This window comes from Globicephala melas, chromosome 8 (assembly GCF_963455315.2).
Source record: "Globicephala melas chromosome 8, mGloMel1.2, whole genome shotgun sequence".
Lineage (NCBI taxonomy): Eukaryota > Metazoa > Chordata > Mammalia > Artiodactyla > Delphinidae > Globicephala > Globicephala melas.
In genome coordinates this window covers 39,499,742-39,518,335 of record NC_083321.1, presented here as the reverse complement: position 1 = coordinate 39,518,335, position 18,594 = coordinate 39,499,742, and the positions used below count along the sequence as shown (strand labels likewise).

General features: G+C 39.0%; 1 protein-coding gene across 1 annotated transcript in view; it reads right to left on the bottom strand.

Moving 5' to 3' along the window:
• Window positions 1-18,594, bottom strand: part of SOX6 (SRY-box transcription factor 6) — a 397,267-nt gene that overhangs the window by 63,156 nt on the left and 315,517 nt on the right. Inside the window, exon 12 of the mRNA XM_060303470.1 lies at window positions 15,955-16,142. Within this exon, the coding sequence (XP_060159453.1) occupies window positions 15,955-16,142 (188 nt within the window). The remainder of the gene's footprint in view (window positions 1-15,954; window positions 16,143-18,594) is intronic.

The window sequence follows — 18,594 nt, the reverse complement described above, 5'->3', positions numbered from 1 at the left end:
TCCGGACGGGTGTCAGGTCTGTGTCTCAGAGGTGGGAGAGCCGAGTTCAGGACATTGGTCCACCAGAGACCTCCCGGCTCCACGTAATATCAAACGGCAAAAGCTGTCCCACAGGTCTCCATATCAATGCTAAGACCCAGCTCCACTCAACAATCAGCAAGCTACAGTACTGGACACCCAATGCCAAACAACTAGTAAGACAGGAACACAACCCCACCCATTAGCAGAGAGGCTGCATAAAATCATAATAAGCTCACAGGCACCCCAAAATACACCACCAGACACGGTCCTGCCCACCAGAAAGACAAGATCCAGCCTCATCCACCAGAACACAGGCACCAGTTCCCTCCACCAGGAAGCCTACACAACCCATTGAACCAACCTTAGCTACTGGGGGCAGACACAAAAACAATGGGAACTACAAACCTGCAGCCTGCAAAAAGGAGACCCCAAACACAGTAATTTAAGCAAAATGAGAAGACAGAGAAACACAGCAGATGAAGGAAGAAGGTAAAAACCCATCAGACCAAAAAATGAAGAGGAAATAGGCAATCTATCTGAAAAAGAATTCAGAGTAATGATAGTAAAGATGATCCAAAATTTTGTAAACAGAATGGACAAAATACAAGGAACATTTAACAAGGAACTAGAAGAACTAAAGAGCAAACAAACAATGATGAACAACACAATAAATGAAATTTAAAATTCCCCAGAAGGAAATCAAGAGCAGAATAACTGAGGCAGAACGGATAAGTGACCTGGAAGTCAAGATAGTGGAAATAACTACCATAGAGCAGAATAAAGAAAAAAAAATGAAAAGAATTGAGGAGAGTCTCAGAGACCTCTGGGACAACATTAAATGCACCAACATTCAAATTATAGGGGTCCCAGAAGAAAAAGAGAAAAAAAAAAAGAAACTGAGAAAATATTTGAAAATATATGAAGAGATTATAGTTGAAAACTTCCCTAATATAGGAGAGGAAATAGTCAGTCAAGTCCAGGAAGCACAGAGAGTCCCATACAGGATAAATCTAAGGAAAAACACACCAAGGCACATATTAATCAAACTTTCAAAAATTAAACACAAAGAAATATAAAAAGCAGCAAGGGAAAAATAAAAAAAAAAAACATATAAGGGAATCCCCACAAGGTTACCAGCTGATCTTTCAGCAGAAACTCTTCAAGCCAGAAGGGAGTGGCAAGACATATTTAAAGACATGAAAGGGAAAAACATACAACCAAGATTACTCTACCCAGCAAGGATTTCATTCAGATTCAACAGAGAAATTAAAACCTTTACAGACAAGCAAAAGCTAAGAGAATTCGGCACCACCAAACCAGCTTTATTTATTATTTATTTTTTTTGCGGTATGCGGGCCTCTCACTATTGTGGCCTCTCCCATTGCGGAGCACAGGCTCTGGATGCGCAGGCTCAGTGGCCATGGCTCACAGGCCCAGCCGCTCCACAGCATGTGGGATCTTCCTGGACCGGGGCACAAACCCCTGTCCCCTGCATTGGCAGATGGACTCTCAACCACTGCACCAGCAGGGAAACCCCAAACCAGCTTTACAACAAATGCTAAAGGAACTTCTCTAGGCAGGAAACACAAGAGAAGGAAAAGACCTATAATAACAAACCCAAAACAGTTAAGAACATGGTAATAGGAACATACATATTGATAATTACCTTAAATGTAAATGGATTAAATGCTCCAACCAAAAGACAGAGACTGGCTGAATGGCTACCAAAACAAGACCTGTATATATGCTGTCTACAAGAGACCCACTTCAGACCTAGGGACACACACAGACTGAAAGTGAGGGAATGGAAAAAGATATTCCATGCAAATGGAAATCAACAGAAAGCTGGAGTGGCAATTCTCATATCAGACAAAATAGACTTTAAAAAAAGACTATTAACAACAGACAAAGAAGGATACTACATAATGATCAAGGGATCAATCCAAGAAGAAGATATAACAATTGTAAATATTTATGCACCCAACATAGGAGTACCTCAATACATAAGCCAAATGCTAACAGCCATAAAAGGGGAAATCGACAGTAACACAATCATAGTAGGAACTTTAACACCCCACTTTCACCAATCGACAGATCATCCAAAATGAAAATAAATAAGGAAACACAAGCTTTAAATGACACATTAAACAAGATGGACTTAATTGATATTTATAGGACATTCCATTCAAAAACAACAGAATAGACTTTCTTCTCAAGTGCTCATGGAACATTCTCCAGGATACATCATATCCTGGGTCACAAATCAAGCCATGGTAAATTTCAGAAAATTGAAATTGTATCAAGTATCTTTTCCAACCACAATGCTATCAGACTAGATATCAATTACAGGAAAAAAACTGTAAAAAATACAAACACATGGAGGCTAAACAATACACTACTTAATAACCAAGAGATCACTGAATAAATCAAAGAGGAAATCAAACAATACCTAGAAAAAAATGACAATCAAAACATGACAACCCAAAACTTATGGGATGCAGAAAAACCAGTTCTAAGAGGGAAGTTTATAGCAATACAATCCTACCTCAAGAAAGAAGAAACATCTCAAATAAACAACCTAACCTTACACCTAAAGCAATTAGAGAAAAAGAACAAGAAAACCCCAAAGTTGGCAGAAGGAAAGAAACCATAAAGATCAGATCAGAAATAAATGAAAAAGAAATGAAGGAAACAATAGCAAAGATCAATAAAACTAAAAGCTGGCTCTTTGAGAAGATAAACAAAATTGTTAAACCATTACCCAGACTCATCAAGAAAAAACAGGAGAAGACTCAAATCAACAGAATTAGAAATGAAAAAGGAGAAGTAACAACTGACACTGCAGAAATACAAAGGATCATGAGAGATTACTACAAGCAACTATATGCCAATAAAATGGACAACCTGGAAGAAATGGACAAATTCTTAGAAGAGCACAACATTCCAAGATTGAAGCCAGAAGATTTAGAAAATATAAACAGACCAATCACAAGCACTGAAATTGAGACTGTGACTAAAAATCTTCCAACAAACAAAAGCCCAGGACCAGTTGGCTTCACAGGTGAATTCTATCAAACATTTAGAGAAGAGCTAACACCTATCCTTCTCAAACTCTTCCAAAATATAGCAGAGGGAGGAACACTCCCCAACTCATTCTACGAGGCCACCATCACCCTGAGACCAAAACCAGACAAAGATGTCACAAAGAAAGAAAACTACAGGCCAATATCACCGATGAACACAGATGCAAAAATCCTCAACAAAATACTAGCAAACAGAATCCAACAGCACATTAAAAGGATCATACACTATGATCAAGTGGAGTTTATCCCAGGAATGCAAGGATTCTTCAATATACCCAAATCAATCAATGTGATAAACCACATTAACAAACTGAAGGAGAAAAACCATACGATCATCTCAATAGATGCAGAAAAAGCTTTTGACAAAATTCAACACCCATTTATGATAAAAACCCTCCAGAAAGTAGGCATAGAGGGAAATTTCCTCAATATAATAAAGGCCATATATGACAAACCCACAGTCAGCATCGTTCTTAATGGTGCAAAACAGAAACCATTTCCTCTAAGATCAGGAACAAGACAAGGTTGTTCACTCTCACCACTATTATTCAACATAGTTTTGGAAGTTTTAGTCACAGCAATCAGAGAAGAAAAAGAAATAAAAGGAATCCAAATCGGAAAAGAAGAAGTAAAGCTGTCACTGTTTGCAGATGACATGATACTATACATAGAGAATTCTAAAGATGCTACCAGAAAACTACAAGAGCTAATCAATGAATTTGGTAAAGTAGCAGGACACAAAATTAATGCTTAGAAATCTCTTGCATTCCTATACACTAATGATGAAAATCTGAAAGAGAAATTAAGGAAACACTCCCATTTATCATTGCAACAAAAAGAATAAAATACCTAGGAATAAACCTATATAAGGAGACAAAAGACCTGCATGCAGAAAACTATAAGACACTGATGAAAGAAATTAAAGATGATACAAACAGATGGAGAGATATACCATGTTTCTGGATTGGAAGAATCAACATTGTGAAAATGACTATACTACCCAAAGCCATCTACAGATTCAATGCAGTCCCTATCAAACTACCACTGCATTTTTCACAGAACTAGAACAAAAAAGTTCACAATTTGAATGGAAACACAAAAGACCCCGAATAGCCAAAGCAATCTTGAGAACGAAAAATAGAGCTGGAGGAATCAGGCTCCCAAACTTCAGACTATACTACAAAGCTACAGTAACCAAGACAGTATGGTACTGGCACAAAAACAGAAATATAGATCAATGGAACAGGATAGAAAGCCCAGAGATAAACTCACACACATATGGTCACCTTATTTTTGAAAAAGGAGGCAAGAATATACAATGGAGAAAAGACAACTTCTTCAAAAACTGGTGCTGGGAAAACTGGACAGCTACATGTAAAAGAATGAAATTAGAACACTCCCTAACACCATACACAAAAATAAACTCAAAATGGATTAAAGATCTAAATGTAAGGCCAGACACTGTAAAACTCTTAGAGGAAAACATAGGCAGAACACTCTATGACATAAATCACAGTAAGATCGTTTTTGACCCCCCTCCTAGAGAAATGGAAATAAAAACAAAAATAAACAAATGGGACCTAATGAAAACTTAAAAGCTTTTGCATATCAAAGGAAACCATAAACAAGATGAAAAGACAACCCTCAGAATGGGAAAAAATATTTGCAAATGAAGCAACAGACAAAGGATTAATCTCCAAAATTTACAAGCAGCTCATGCAGCTCAGTATCAAAAAAACAAACAACCCAATCCAAAAATGGGCCAAAGACCTAAACAGACATTTCCCCAAAAAGATATACAGATTGCCAACAAACATATGAAAGGATGTGCAACATCACTAACCATTAGAGAAATGCAAATCAAAACTACAATGAGGTATCACCTCACACCAGTCAGAATGGCCATCATCAAAATATCCATAAACAATGCTGGAGAGGGTGTGGAGAAAAGGGAACCCTCTTGCACTATTGGTGGGAATGTAAATAGATACAGCCACTACGGAGAACAAAATGGAGGTTCCTTAAAAAAGTAAAAATAGAACTCCCATACGACCCAGCAATCCCACTACTGGGCATATAGCCTGAGAAAACTATAATTCAAAAAGGGTCATGTACCACAAGTTCATTGCAGCTCTATTTACAATAGCCAGGACATGGAAGCAACCTGAGTGTCCACTGATAGATGAATGGATAAAGAAGATGTGGCACATGTATACAATGCAATATTACTCAGTCATAAAAAAGAAACGAAATTGAGTTATTTGTAGTGAGGTGGATGTACCTAGAGTCTGTCATACAGAGTGAAGTAAGTCAGAAAGAGAAAAACAAATACTGTATGCTAAAACATACATATGGAATCTAAAAAAAAAAAAAAGTAAAATGGTTATGAAGAACCTAGGGGCAGGACAGGAATAAAGACACAGACTTAGAGAAGAGACTTGAGGACACGGGGGGGGGGGGGAGGGTAAGCTGGTACGAAGTGAGAGAGTGGCATGGACTTGTATATACTACCAAATGTAAAATAGATAGCTAGTGGGAAGCAGCTGCATAGCCCAGGGAGATCAGCTCCATGCTTTGTGACCACCTAGAGGGGTGGGATAGGGAGGGTGGGAGGGAGACGCAAGAGGGAGGAGATATGGGGATATATGTATATGTATAGCTGATTCACTTTGTTGTAAAGTAGAAACTAACACACCACTGTAAAGCAATTATACTCCAAGAAAGATGTTGAAAGAAAGAAAGAAAGGAAGGAGAAAGAAAGAAAGTTACATGGCTTTGAGGGAAAGCAACAGACTGAATTCAGAAGCAGAAATAAGAATCAAGCTTATCTACTACTAAGCCAGACATTAGAGAGATTTGCAAAAAGCTAAAACAAAGCCATTCTTCTTACTATTTTGTTATTTTGAAAAATATACTTAATACTAAAAAATGTTATTTATATTAACATCTAATGGTTTTATTATGATTTTTAAATGAATAAATAATTTTTAAGTTTTAATATTATATATTATAAACACTTATATATATATATAAATGTGTGTGTATGTGTGTGTGTGTGTGTGTGTGTGTGTAAAGGGGCCCTGGGATCAAAAAAGTTGAAAATAGGGGCTTCCCTGGTGGCGCAGTGGTTGAGAGTCCACCTGCCGATGCAGGGGACACGGGTTCGCGCCCCGGTCCGGGAAGATCCCACATGCCGCGGAGCAGCTGGGCCCGTAAGCCATGGCCGCTGAGCCTGCGCGTCTGGAGCCTGTGCTCCGCAACGGGAGAGGCCACGACAGTTAGAGGCCTGCGTACCACAAAAAAAAAAAAAAAAAAAGTTGAAAATAGCTGATCTAGAAGGACTAAGAGATTAGATCTAGAAGGATTAAGGATTAGAAAGTACTTGCCATAGTGGGAGGTTAGGGCTATAACATTCTTATTATTAATAAATGTGCTCCATACATACCCAAACCAACAACTCTTTACGCAAAATTATTAACTGTGATGTGTCAAATTTTAACCCTTTCACTGGGAGATCCTTTAACTGGACATGGCCGTTTTTTAAAAAATCTTGCTTTACAATGGTGTGTTAGTTTCTGCTATATCACAAAGTGAATCAGCTATACATATACATATATCCCCAAATCCCCTCCCTCTTTCATCTCCCTCCCACCCTCCCTATCCCACCCCTCTAGGTGGTCGCAAAGAACGAAGCTGATCTCCCTGGGCTATGCTGCTGCTTCCCACTAGCTATCTGTTTTACATTTGGTAGTGTATGTATGTCCATGCCACTCTCTCACTTTGTCCCATCTTACCCCTTCCCCTCCCCGTGTCCTCAAGTCCATTCTCGACGTCTACGCCTTTTTGGACATGGCCTTTTGATTTAAAACATTTGTTGTAAACAAAACTAAAAGTCTTATATTTACTTCTCCCCCCACCCCAACCCTAGAAAGTATCTTGAACATTTTAAACTGAGATAAATTCTCACCATTCATTCCATTTAACCTGCGGAGAAGAGAAGAGCCAAACAAGTTTGTTGTTGTTTTTTATGAATTGGGTCTTAAACTAGTAGCTAGGCAACCAATCAAATAACCCTGACAACAAAAATAAAAGGAACTTAACAATAACATTGAACTTAATGATAGCCAGGAGTCTACATACAGCACTGTTTAGTTGTTCAATGTTATTGGTTCAAATGTAAAGTCTAACACTAATAAAACTTACATTTTTTTTCTAATTTATGGCATTTTTGACCTTTGTATGCTGTTTTAGAAAAACACTATCACAAGTATACATATAGTTAGTTACTCCTTTACCAGAAATACACATGAAGCATATATATCTAGATAGACTTCTTTATCTCGTGGTTTTTAGCATTCACTTCATTGAAATTGATGTTTGAAACTCAGATGTATGTCTTGTTTTAGATTTTAACTAAAATTGCCCTGTCAATCTCACAGAGATGTAGGGAACAAATGAGACGATAGAGAGGTAATGATGGAGCAAAGTGATCTAGAGCAGGTGTTAGGTCCCTAATCTGCAAAACAAGGACAATATTATCTATATCCCTGAATTTGGAAAGGTTCAAGAGAGAGAACATATGTGATAATATTTTTTTTTTGCAGTACGTGGGCCTCTTACTGTTGTGGCCTCTCCCGTTGCGGAGCACAGGCTCCAGACGCACAGGCTCAGCGGCCATGGCTCACGGGCCCAGCCGCTCCGCGGCATGTGGGACCTTCCCGGACCGGGGCACGAACCCGCGTCCCCTGCATCGGCAGGCAGACTCTCAACCACTGCGCCACCAGGGAAGCCCCTGTGATAATATTTTTGAACCACAGAAGCACTACAAAAATGTTTCTTGTCAGGATGTGAAAAGTACTACATAAACTTTTTTTTAAAAACCAACTATTGGGACTTGCCTGGTGGTACAGTGGTTAAGAATCTGCCTGCCAATGCAGGGGACACAGGTTCAAGCCCTGGTCCAGGAGGTTCCCACATTCCACAGAGCAACTAAGCCCATGCGCCACAACTACTGAAGCACGCACGCCTAGAGCCCATGCTCCACAACAAGAGAAGCCACCACAGTGAGAAGCCCACGCACCACAACAAAGAGCAGCCCCCGCTCACCACAACTAGAGAAAGCCCGCGTGCAGCAATGAAGACCCTACGCAGCCAAAAATAAATAAACTAACTGAATAAATTTTTTAAAAACCCAACTATTGGGCTTCCCTGGTGGCGCAGTGGTTTAGAGTCCGCCTGCCGATGCAGGGGACACGGGTTCGTGCCCCGGTCTGGGAAGATCCCACATGCCGCGGAGCTGCTGGGCCCGTGAGCCATGGCCGCTGAGCCTGCGCATGCGGAGCCTGTGCTCCGCAACGGGAGAGGCCACATCAGTGAGAGGCCCGCGTACCGTAAAAAAAAAAAAAAAAAAACCCCCCAAAAAACCCAACTATTGCTCTGCTTTGCAAAAGAGGATGCTATAATGAGAATTTGTCCCCTTACTGTAAAATCTCTAATATGCCGAAACTGCTCATAGTACAAGCTGTCAATATCTTGGGAATAAGTTGACATACACAAAAGCACAACTGAACATGTTAGTCAACTGCTCACAAAAATTACTGTCCTGATTAATCAATACTATGTACTCCTTTGGAGTAAATAACCTCACTAGTTTGTGTGCTATATAAGAAACTCATTTATTCCAAACACACTTTGCTAAATAATTTGCTCACAATCCCCTTTCACTTATTGTTGTACAGCTATATTGATCTCCTGTCTGAACTTATCCTGTCATGCAACAATGAATATCTGAATCAATTGTATAAGTAACAAGGAGCTGTGGCAACTGACAGTGTGAAGCAGAAGACGTCTAGTCTGTTTTTCATTTCCAATAAAAGGGGGCAGTATTACATCAGTGTAATACTGATGTACTATTCTGATGTTTTTGCAAAGTATGGGTGAGAAGCAAGAATCTACACGTGTAAAAATGAACAACTGCTTTCTTGAACAAACAGGAACAAGTTTACAATGTGCCTTAGTGACCGGATTATTATTTTCCTATTTACTTGATTGAAAAAATATAATTTTGGCATGAGAAATGCATATAGTTATCAAGAATCAGGTTAAGTATTCTCAAAAGTCATAGACTGAAATTCTGATTTTTCTGGAAATATATTAAAGTATGTATTAAATTAGTAGGAGCAAAAGCTCCCTAGCACACTAATATAAAATCTGAACATTATCATGTTGGCTATGAGCAGATCCTAGCAAGTAACTAGTTAAAGTAACCACCAGTTACTTTAAGAGTGAAAAAGAAAAATGCATATCTTGAGTTTGTAAGAAGGTGCCTGTTAGCTTCTAACCAACCTTCTACTCTATCTTAAGACATTTTGGCTCCAAGGAGCAGTAGGTTAATCCATTCGCCTTTGGAGAGTGTCAAAGAGTGAAAATTTAATAAAGTTAACAACAGGTTTGACCACCTGTCTGAGGTTCTAAAGTGGAAAAGGACCTAATATTAATGGAGCACCTCCTGTGCCAGATATGTGCTCTACATATGTTTTCCCTCAAAATGATCCTTCAAGGAAAGGATAATTATCTCCATTTTATAGGTATGTTCATTGAGACTCACAGAGGTTAAGTAACTTATTTAAATAACACTGTTAGAAAACAGGACAGGCTGCTTCCAAAATTAATCCTAGAAACTGAGACACAGGATTAACTAAGCCCAAAACCCATGCTCTTTCCAATACACCATGTGGCCTCTAATTCTATTACTGCTCCTGGTCTAGCCACCTCTTCTGTCTCTTTGTCTGTACTAGCATCATGTGATCTTCTGTTTTCTGACTGATATCTTTCCAGAGCCACAACCAATGGACATCATGGTAGGGAAGAATGCCCTACCCAGACATAAGGTGAAAAGTATACAGGAAGCAGGGGTCTCAGTGCTTTTCTGCTTCACTGTTTCTGTTTATTTTTACCCTGTCTTATTCCATCAAAGGTTTTGTGTTGCAAATGTAAAAAGTACTTCTGTATGTAATAAGCTTAAAGATCTCATAGAAAATTAGTAAATGAATTTAATACTGTTCTATAAATAGAAATATCATTGATTAAGAATTAGGAAAGCTGAGATTTAATTCCTGCTCTGACATGAATCCACTATGTGAACATGGGTAAGTCATTTTCTTTCTTTAGGTCTCAGTTTTCCCGTCTGTGAATTGAAGCTATTGGACCAGGTCAAATGTTATATCCCCTCCAGTTCTTTCACTCTACAGTTTTAATCCCACAAATATACTTCAGAGGCAGATAGAGTGTGATAATAGTGTTCATGGTAGCTCATTTTGACATCCGATAAGGTCAAGAATTTTTCTTAAGAGATTCGCAGAAGATGAAGGGAACAGCAGCTCAGGCCACATATATAATGTGTAATCGGCCTATTTATGAGCAACTCTGATCAGTAGGTAATCAGTTTTCTGGCTCCTCAAGGTTACTAAGATGACCAAAATAACCAGATACCTAAGTTACAAAATACCTATGCAGGAAAGTGCTCTAACCAATCACCGAGTCAGCATTCAAACATCAAGGAAGTCAGAAAAGTTACAAGACACACTTTAACACTAAGAAGGCCCACCCTGCCTTGCCTCTCTTCTCGCCAGATGCGCTTAGCTTAGCTCTAAGGACATTTGGAAGCTGCCTATCTAAAATTCTGCAGTGTATTGTTCTGACTGAAATTCTGTCTTAGAGATGTCAAACAACAAAATTTGGCAAGCAATTAGCCTATAATATGACCTAATTGCCCTGGTACTATGGGAGGTGGTTGGTGTTCTTGCTGTGGAAAGCTAAAACCCAGGGAAGTACCTTAGACTTCGGCTAGCAAGACACTCATGATCCATGCACAGCAGCTGTGTTGAAATGATGGAGCATAACAGTTCCCAAGGCGCCGTTACAGTCTATTGTCCCTACAATCTGTATATTTAACAGACCCTAAATATCCGGTGACACAGCCAACCAGAACAACTCCATTGGTGCCGTTCTGGCTGATCAAGTCAACAATGTTTCATTTTAAAGTGTCAAAATAGGGGTTTACCCAATAAAGTGAAATACGCCATGGGTAAACATGTATTCATATGGACATATATGTGATTCTGTATGTGTCATAAAGACATAAGCACCCCTATGCCTGTGTAGTAAATGTTTCCCCTCAGTTATGAAACATACAAAGCATGTTTTATATACATCTAATGTTAGTAAATGTCACAAAAACAACTCTACAATGGACATTGTGATGCATTGCCCAGATACCCCTTCAGGACTGATTTATTTCCTCAGCTGCAGGGAACGTTGTTGCTCACCCTTAGCTCTTGGCCCTCTTCGGCACTGCCTCAACTAAAGAGAGTCACATCACCTAAGGTTATGTCTCCTTCTCAGGGTAACCCTCATCCAATGACTGGTTGATACAAGTGTATAAAAGTTCACCCCCCCATCCAACTTGGGACAATTCTGCATGGCCATGGCCATCTCAAAGCTTCATATGAGGCTGGTTAAGGCTTTGGTTAAGACTGCATCACAGTCCTATTCTGCTTTCATCCTTTCCCTTCTACAGGTGGCAATCAGAAAGAGCACCCCCCTCAATAAACCTGCTCGTTAATCTCCATCTCACAGTCTGCTTCTCAGGGAACTCAAATCTGTGACATGCTCATTTGTAAAAAAATGTCCAAATAGGAGCGTGATGAGCTATATATGCTTTATAAATTACAAGGTGTCATGACAGAAGCACTGAGAAAAAATCTCTAAAACCGTATTATGGTTTACAAGAATAAATTCAGAAATCTAATTTATGGATCCTTACATTTAAGGAAACTGAGGTAATTCCAAAGAGGACAATTCTGAAGACAGTTAAACTGACTTTGCCACAATCCATTTTACCAATCTTATTGCACATTATATATTTACCCTCTTTGATCTCAGAAGAAAATATGATTCTCAGAAGAAAAAGTAGTGTCTTCTGAAACCTCATAAAATTAAGATGGATATTTTGATTATAAGAGAGCCAAATCGACTATCACAGGAGCCCTTTAACATTGTTCTTAATTTACTCTTCTGGCTGCAACAAACCTAGCAAACAAGGATAGATACATACTGGGTCTAGAAACTAAACAAAGCCTACACATCCACAAATATACATTCAAAAGAGCGACATTATTTGGGAGGGAGATCATGTAAAGGAGAACTTGTGAGCACAACATCCCTGAATATAATGGACTTTTCTGGTGCCCCAAATTCAACCCCAATAAAGTCATCTACTGAGACAACAACTCCCTTCAACTAGGAAACCAGGGTTTTCTGATTCTGTAGAAGCCACTTTGCCACTTATCTTCAGGAGCTCAATTACATTCAGTGTGATATGTTTCAGGACAAGTTTAGATTCATTATTATTATTTTTCCACCTTAACCTAATCTCTCATCTCTCTCTCATGGCTTCCAACACAAATTCAGGTGTTATTATTCTGGAGCCTCAGACTTCTTTCCTCCATATGAATTTTAAAAAGTCAATGAGAAATACTTAAAATTAACCTGTAGTATTTGAAGTTAATAGAGTCTTAAGCTTGAACTTCAACCAATGATATAAATTCAACCATATAGGGTCACTGTGTCAGACAAAGAGAGAGAGTCACTGCAGGAAGCAAGGGATGTCCAGTGTCAATTTACTCCTAGGTTTAGTGCAAACCTATCAGGATGCCGCTAGTCTAAGCCTGCTGAATGTGACGGGGGAGCTTCACTGAAAGGCACAGTTGCTGCAACAATATGGAATTTATTTCTTATTTTCCCCCCAAGCTCAATGGCATATACACATTCTGCTTTAAATATTCTCTATGTTAATATTCCAAACAAAAATTTCTAGATGCATTTTTCAAAGAAATATCTCATTCATAACATTAATCAAAGGCAAATGATTCTTCATAATTTAAAAACAAGTATGATTATTTAAATAAAATAACTTGGTTTTTTGTGGAATAAAGTTTCTGAAATGTATTAATTCTAAATATATTTATTTAGTCCAGTGATTTTTCAACTAGGGGTAATTTTGTCCTCCCTCCCCCAATAGGGGACATTTAGCAATGTCTGGAGACATTTTCGGTTGTCACAAAAGGAGTGGTGCTACTACTGGCATCTAATGAGTAGAGGCCAGATTAGCCACCCATGACAAAGAATTCTCCAGCCAAAAACGCCAATAATGCTGAGGCTGAGAAACCGTGATCTAACTTAATAAATCTGAAGTTGCCATAGTTTTGTGCATCAACTCAGTTAGAAAGGAGTTTAACTATGTGAGTTGGTCAACATGCCAACTTCTGAAAAATCTAACTCTGTTTCCTTCTGCTGACCCTTCCATTATTATGTGAGGAGCTCATATCTGTGACAAAATAGTACATTTGTTCTATATATTCAAAGATCACCCATAGTTTAGTCTACAAGTTATGGGAAACATAAGAAAGTGCCTACTCTGTACCAGGAGCTTTGCTAGGTATATTCACATATATCTTATTTCATTGTAACCCAGATTACTACCCTCACATTACAGATGAAGAATTTGAGATTCAGAGAAGTTATTCAACTTACCAAATATCACACAGCTGGTAAGTGACAACTCGGTGCCTACCATTGCAAGTGAGAATATATAGTTTTAAACTCATTAATACTTTCTTGCATATGCAAAGAAAACTTCTGAATCATTACGATAGTTAACGGGGTGAGGAGGGTAATTAGCTTTTGACCATGTATCTGTCTGTATTATTAGAATTTTCAGTAAGCATATACTACTGTCATTTGAAAACTCATACATTTTAAAAGACTCAGTTAAACAAATCACTAACATCCTTCTCATATTACTTTAGGATTAACCATTGACAAAACTATAAGGTAGGAGATGGTCTCTGGTGCATGTACCCATTCTCTTGCTTTTAACCCAATTTCCCACCCAGTATCCCTATGCCAAAATGTGTTTACCTATCTAGGTCCCCAAAAAACATCTTACAGTTATTCACATTAAGATTAAATATGTTACTATTTCATGGTGCTCACTGAGTATAGTATAGTGTCTTAGGTCAAAAGATTGACTGTGTTTATCTCTAGTATCAGAGTGGTAGAAAAGGTTTGGGGGCAAGGCTTTTCTTTTCTTGTGATCCTGAAACCTTACTGTATATGTAACCATCTACTGAGGCAGTTCTTAAAGAGGGGCTCTGCTCTGTGAGCCCACTGCCAAAGATGGAGCACTTAATGGGAAGTGGGGCACCTAAGGGATTGAGCAGATCCGGTGACTGGCATGTGCATAGCAGGTCCCCAATATATAAAAGTTTATGGCTTAACCAACACCAAAAGACCCACCATTCCCCCAGACAGTTTCTCTCTTACCTGGTGTGAACCTCCCGCCAAGAGATCAATCAAGGTGGAGGAGGGAGGAGGCAAATAATGATTAATTTAACATATTATATATTTATATAATCTGTCTATTTATCTACAGGAAATGGGGTCTTTGCAGATATAATCAAGTTAAAATAAGGTCACACTGGATTAGGGTGGATCCTAAATCCAATGACTGATGTCCTTATAAGAAGAGGGAGATTTGGAGACAGGGGGACACACACAGAGGGAAGATAGCCGTGTGAAGAGGGAGGCAGAAACTGGAGCGATGCAGAGACAAGCCAAGGAATGGCAAGGATCATTCATTCATCAAATAATCAGAATTTTTCACCCAGTGTATGACAACAGTCTCTCAACTGGTCTGCCTATTTCCATTCTTAACCTCTGCAGTCTGTTCTTGCACATTAGGCAGAATGATCCTTTTATATGTAAATCAGATCATGTCAATGCCCTGGACAAAACCAGTCTAGGAATTCCCTTTAGGACTCAGGTGAAACACAAAGCCTTTCCAAGGCCTACAGGTCTAACACACTCTACCCCAGGCTATCACTTTACTTCACGTCCCACTGCTCTCCCTTCCCTCAAGCTGCTCTTGCCACGCTGGCCTCCTTGTTGCTGGTCCTACACTCTAAGAGCTTCTAAGCTTATTGTTCCCACTGCCTGGATGCTCTTCATGTGGCCTGCACAGGGGTTCCTTCAGATCTTTCTACTCCGTAACACTTCCACAGAGTCCCTACCAACCTATTTAAAAGAACAATCCTGTAACTCCCTATTCCCTTAACTTGCTTCCATTTTTCTCATGGCATTGAGTCACCTCCTGATGTTATTGACATTACTCATTATGTATTTAACTGTTTATTATTTCCTCATCTGTGTTCCCCTATTAGAATGTAAGCTCTATAAGAACAGAGATTTTTGTCTCATTTGTTCACTGTTGTATCTCCGGTGCCTAGAACAGTGTCTATTACAGAATAAGCACTCGATGAATAATTTGTTGAATCAAAAAATAAATGAATGCATTTTGTAAGTTGCTTTGTTTTCTATTTTGCCCAGGCAGATAGGAAGCTTAGTAATAGATTGAATGATGAGTCATGGTAATGTATTAGCCTTCACTGTGAGCATATATGCTTCTTCCTTTTTAAATATTCTGATAGTCTTGTAACCTCATACATCCCCTTTATTATAAGATATTTCTAAATCTTTTGGAATGGGACAGATAAACACCAATAGACAGGTAGGTTGGGTGCCTGGTTGGGTACCTGGGAGGCGACCCACACTAAGTGGGAAAGGGTGTATTTGTTAATCAGCACTAATGATTAAGTGTGATGCAAGAAAGCCCTCAAGCTAGGACCCCAAATCTTTGGCTGCAGTTTGATGCTTGGGAGCCTGGAAAGAGCCAGATAAAAATGAGTCAATGGGTCTAGCAGAGCCAGAGAAGGAGGGAAGCAAGTTTTACCTTTTCATTCCTGCAGTTGTTCAGCCCCATATTATTCATGGTAGACAGTTTCCCATCAACACCATGCGGCTGTTGCTGCTGTTGCTCCCGCTGGATCTGTTCGCGCATCTTCCGAGCCTCCTGAATAGCTTTCATCACCGTATCCTGATCCCCAAACAGGGCAGGGGAGTTGAGACTGGACAGGATATCTGCATATACAGGATGCATTATTAGAGGCTTGTAAGGTTAGACTCTTAAAAAATACTGCTACTACCCACTCCCCTGTATAATACCACATTCTCTGAAGAAGGAAGAGACACATTTGCTATTAAGAAAACTGCAATACAGCACAGAAATCCAGGGTAACGAGCTGTGCTGGGGTTTTTTTAGCCCTCGGAGGACCAGCGTTTCAGTTTATCTGGGTTCTGTCAACACAACTCCTCACAGATGAAGGTTCCTAGATTCATATATATATATATATATATATATATATATATATTCTGGATATATCTAACAATTAGTGGGGCAGTAGTGGTGAAGAAAGGGGTGGGGATGGGTGCAGAGACATCTGTGCAGGCTGACCATTATATCTGGTGTGCTAATACAGGAAAGTTGTTTCTGGCCCAGCCAAAAAAAATCTGTGAGGCTACATGTGTCCTTTAGCAGATATCTGTATCTGTGTGTTCATATGTCCACTGCAGGAGAGAAGGGGTGGGAAGGAACATACCGCACTCTCTGTTCCCCAATCACTGGCTGGTTAATGAAGCATTCTACTCATCATGCTGCCTCAGTTATTTACTAAGAGAATGACAACCCATTTCCTACCCCCAACTGGAACACCCACTGTTCTCAGTTCCCTGTCTTCGTGATAGTAAGGCTGTATGTATGGGAATGGATTTCACATAAGTATACAGCTTCAAATAAAGTGAAAACATTTACTTTCATTATATTCCATGCAACACAGAAGGACAAAATTCAAAATTAAACTAATTTTCCTCCATATCTTGCATTTTACTGTAGGTTAAAATTAATACTTTAGATGAGGCTTTCCAATTTTAGGCAAAAAGAAGGCAATTGCTTGCTGACTGATAGATTTCAGCTGCTGTGATAAAGTTTAATGAGATCAGCTTGCATGTATCCTGGTATGAGCATTTCATAGCACATGCATGTGTGTGTGTGTGTATGTGTGTATATCTGTGTGTGTGTGCACACGCCTCACAGAGACAGAAGGGACAGAGGAAATCAGACTACAGTCAAGCTCACATCACACGTCTATGTGTGTGCAGTGCATGTGTGTATGTACTTGAGTTTAGAAAATATCACCAACACTATCTATGGAAAAGTTCTAGAAAGTTAAACAGCCACTTTTTAGGATATAGAAAACCCATATCTTTTGCTCTGAAGCTTTTCTGATTAAAAAAAAAATTCTATCCAGTATTGTCTGGACAAGAGTGCTATTACTTCAGCTCATTTCTAGCTCACGATCTAAAGAATACGCTCTGCTGAGGTATAAACTCCCATAAGAGCAGGGCCTGTGAAACAGTCGTCTTTGTCCCTCACAATGCTCAGTACAGAAGACAAATGCTTTCCAAACAAAATTCAGAAGTGGATTATAGGAGGGCCATTTCAAGATCAAGCCTATTATTTATCCTCATGTTGGCTTTTTTTCCCCCTCATCTCACGACTTTCAACAATTCAGCAATCATATTCACATGCTGGAAATGATTCATTTCTCTTTCCCACAGCAATCCCACTGACTTGGAGTGAAAACCTCTGGGCCCCTGAAAGAGGCATCCTAACTCAAAAAGAGAATAGGCTGCTGTATAGATCCTAATGTCCCCAATTTCAATGAGGAAGATTTACATCTCATCATCAGAAGATTCACTTAGATTCAGCATAGCTCAGCATATATTCCAACTGTGAGTTTATAAAAAGAGCACTGAGTTATATGTCAGAGGACCTGGATTCTAGTTTTGACTCTGCTAATTAATACCTACATGGCTGTGGGCAAGTCATTTTAACTGTAAGACCACAATTTATTATACAATGAGAGTAATAATAATACACTACCTAACTCATTGGATTATTGTGTAAAATCAAATGAGATAAGATAGGCAAAATGGTTTTTTAAATTGTAAATGGCTACACTTACACATTATTTTATTTATTACAGGAAGCAATTCAGGCTATAGGATTCAACAACACAAGGAAGGTAATATGGTGAAGAAATGCTAGTTCTAGTCCTTAATGCCTTTGAAATTTTGTGTCTTTATTTGAAAATTAAGAGACTTATAGAGCATAGTAACAATAATGTTCATATTTATTTGGCTGTCTGCTACTACATGCTTTCGTGCTTTCGCAATTGCTGTCTCATTCCACATGCATATGTAAATGTGTTGCTGTTCGGTTGTCCAGTCTTTTTAAACTGCATGCCTTCTGGGTGCCAGATGCCATGTTAGGCACTTTATATATTTTTTCTCTTTTAATTCTCATAACAACCTATGAGCTAGGTAATAATATTTCCCTTCCAGATATTAGGAAACTGAGTTCAAAAATATTAAATACTTTTCACAGGGTCACATAACTAGTAAGTAAAAGCTCTCTCTCAGTCCAAGTCTGCCTGATGCCAAATCCCATTTTTTTCTCTATACTTCTCATACC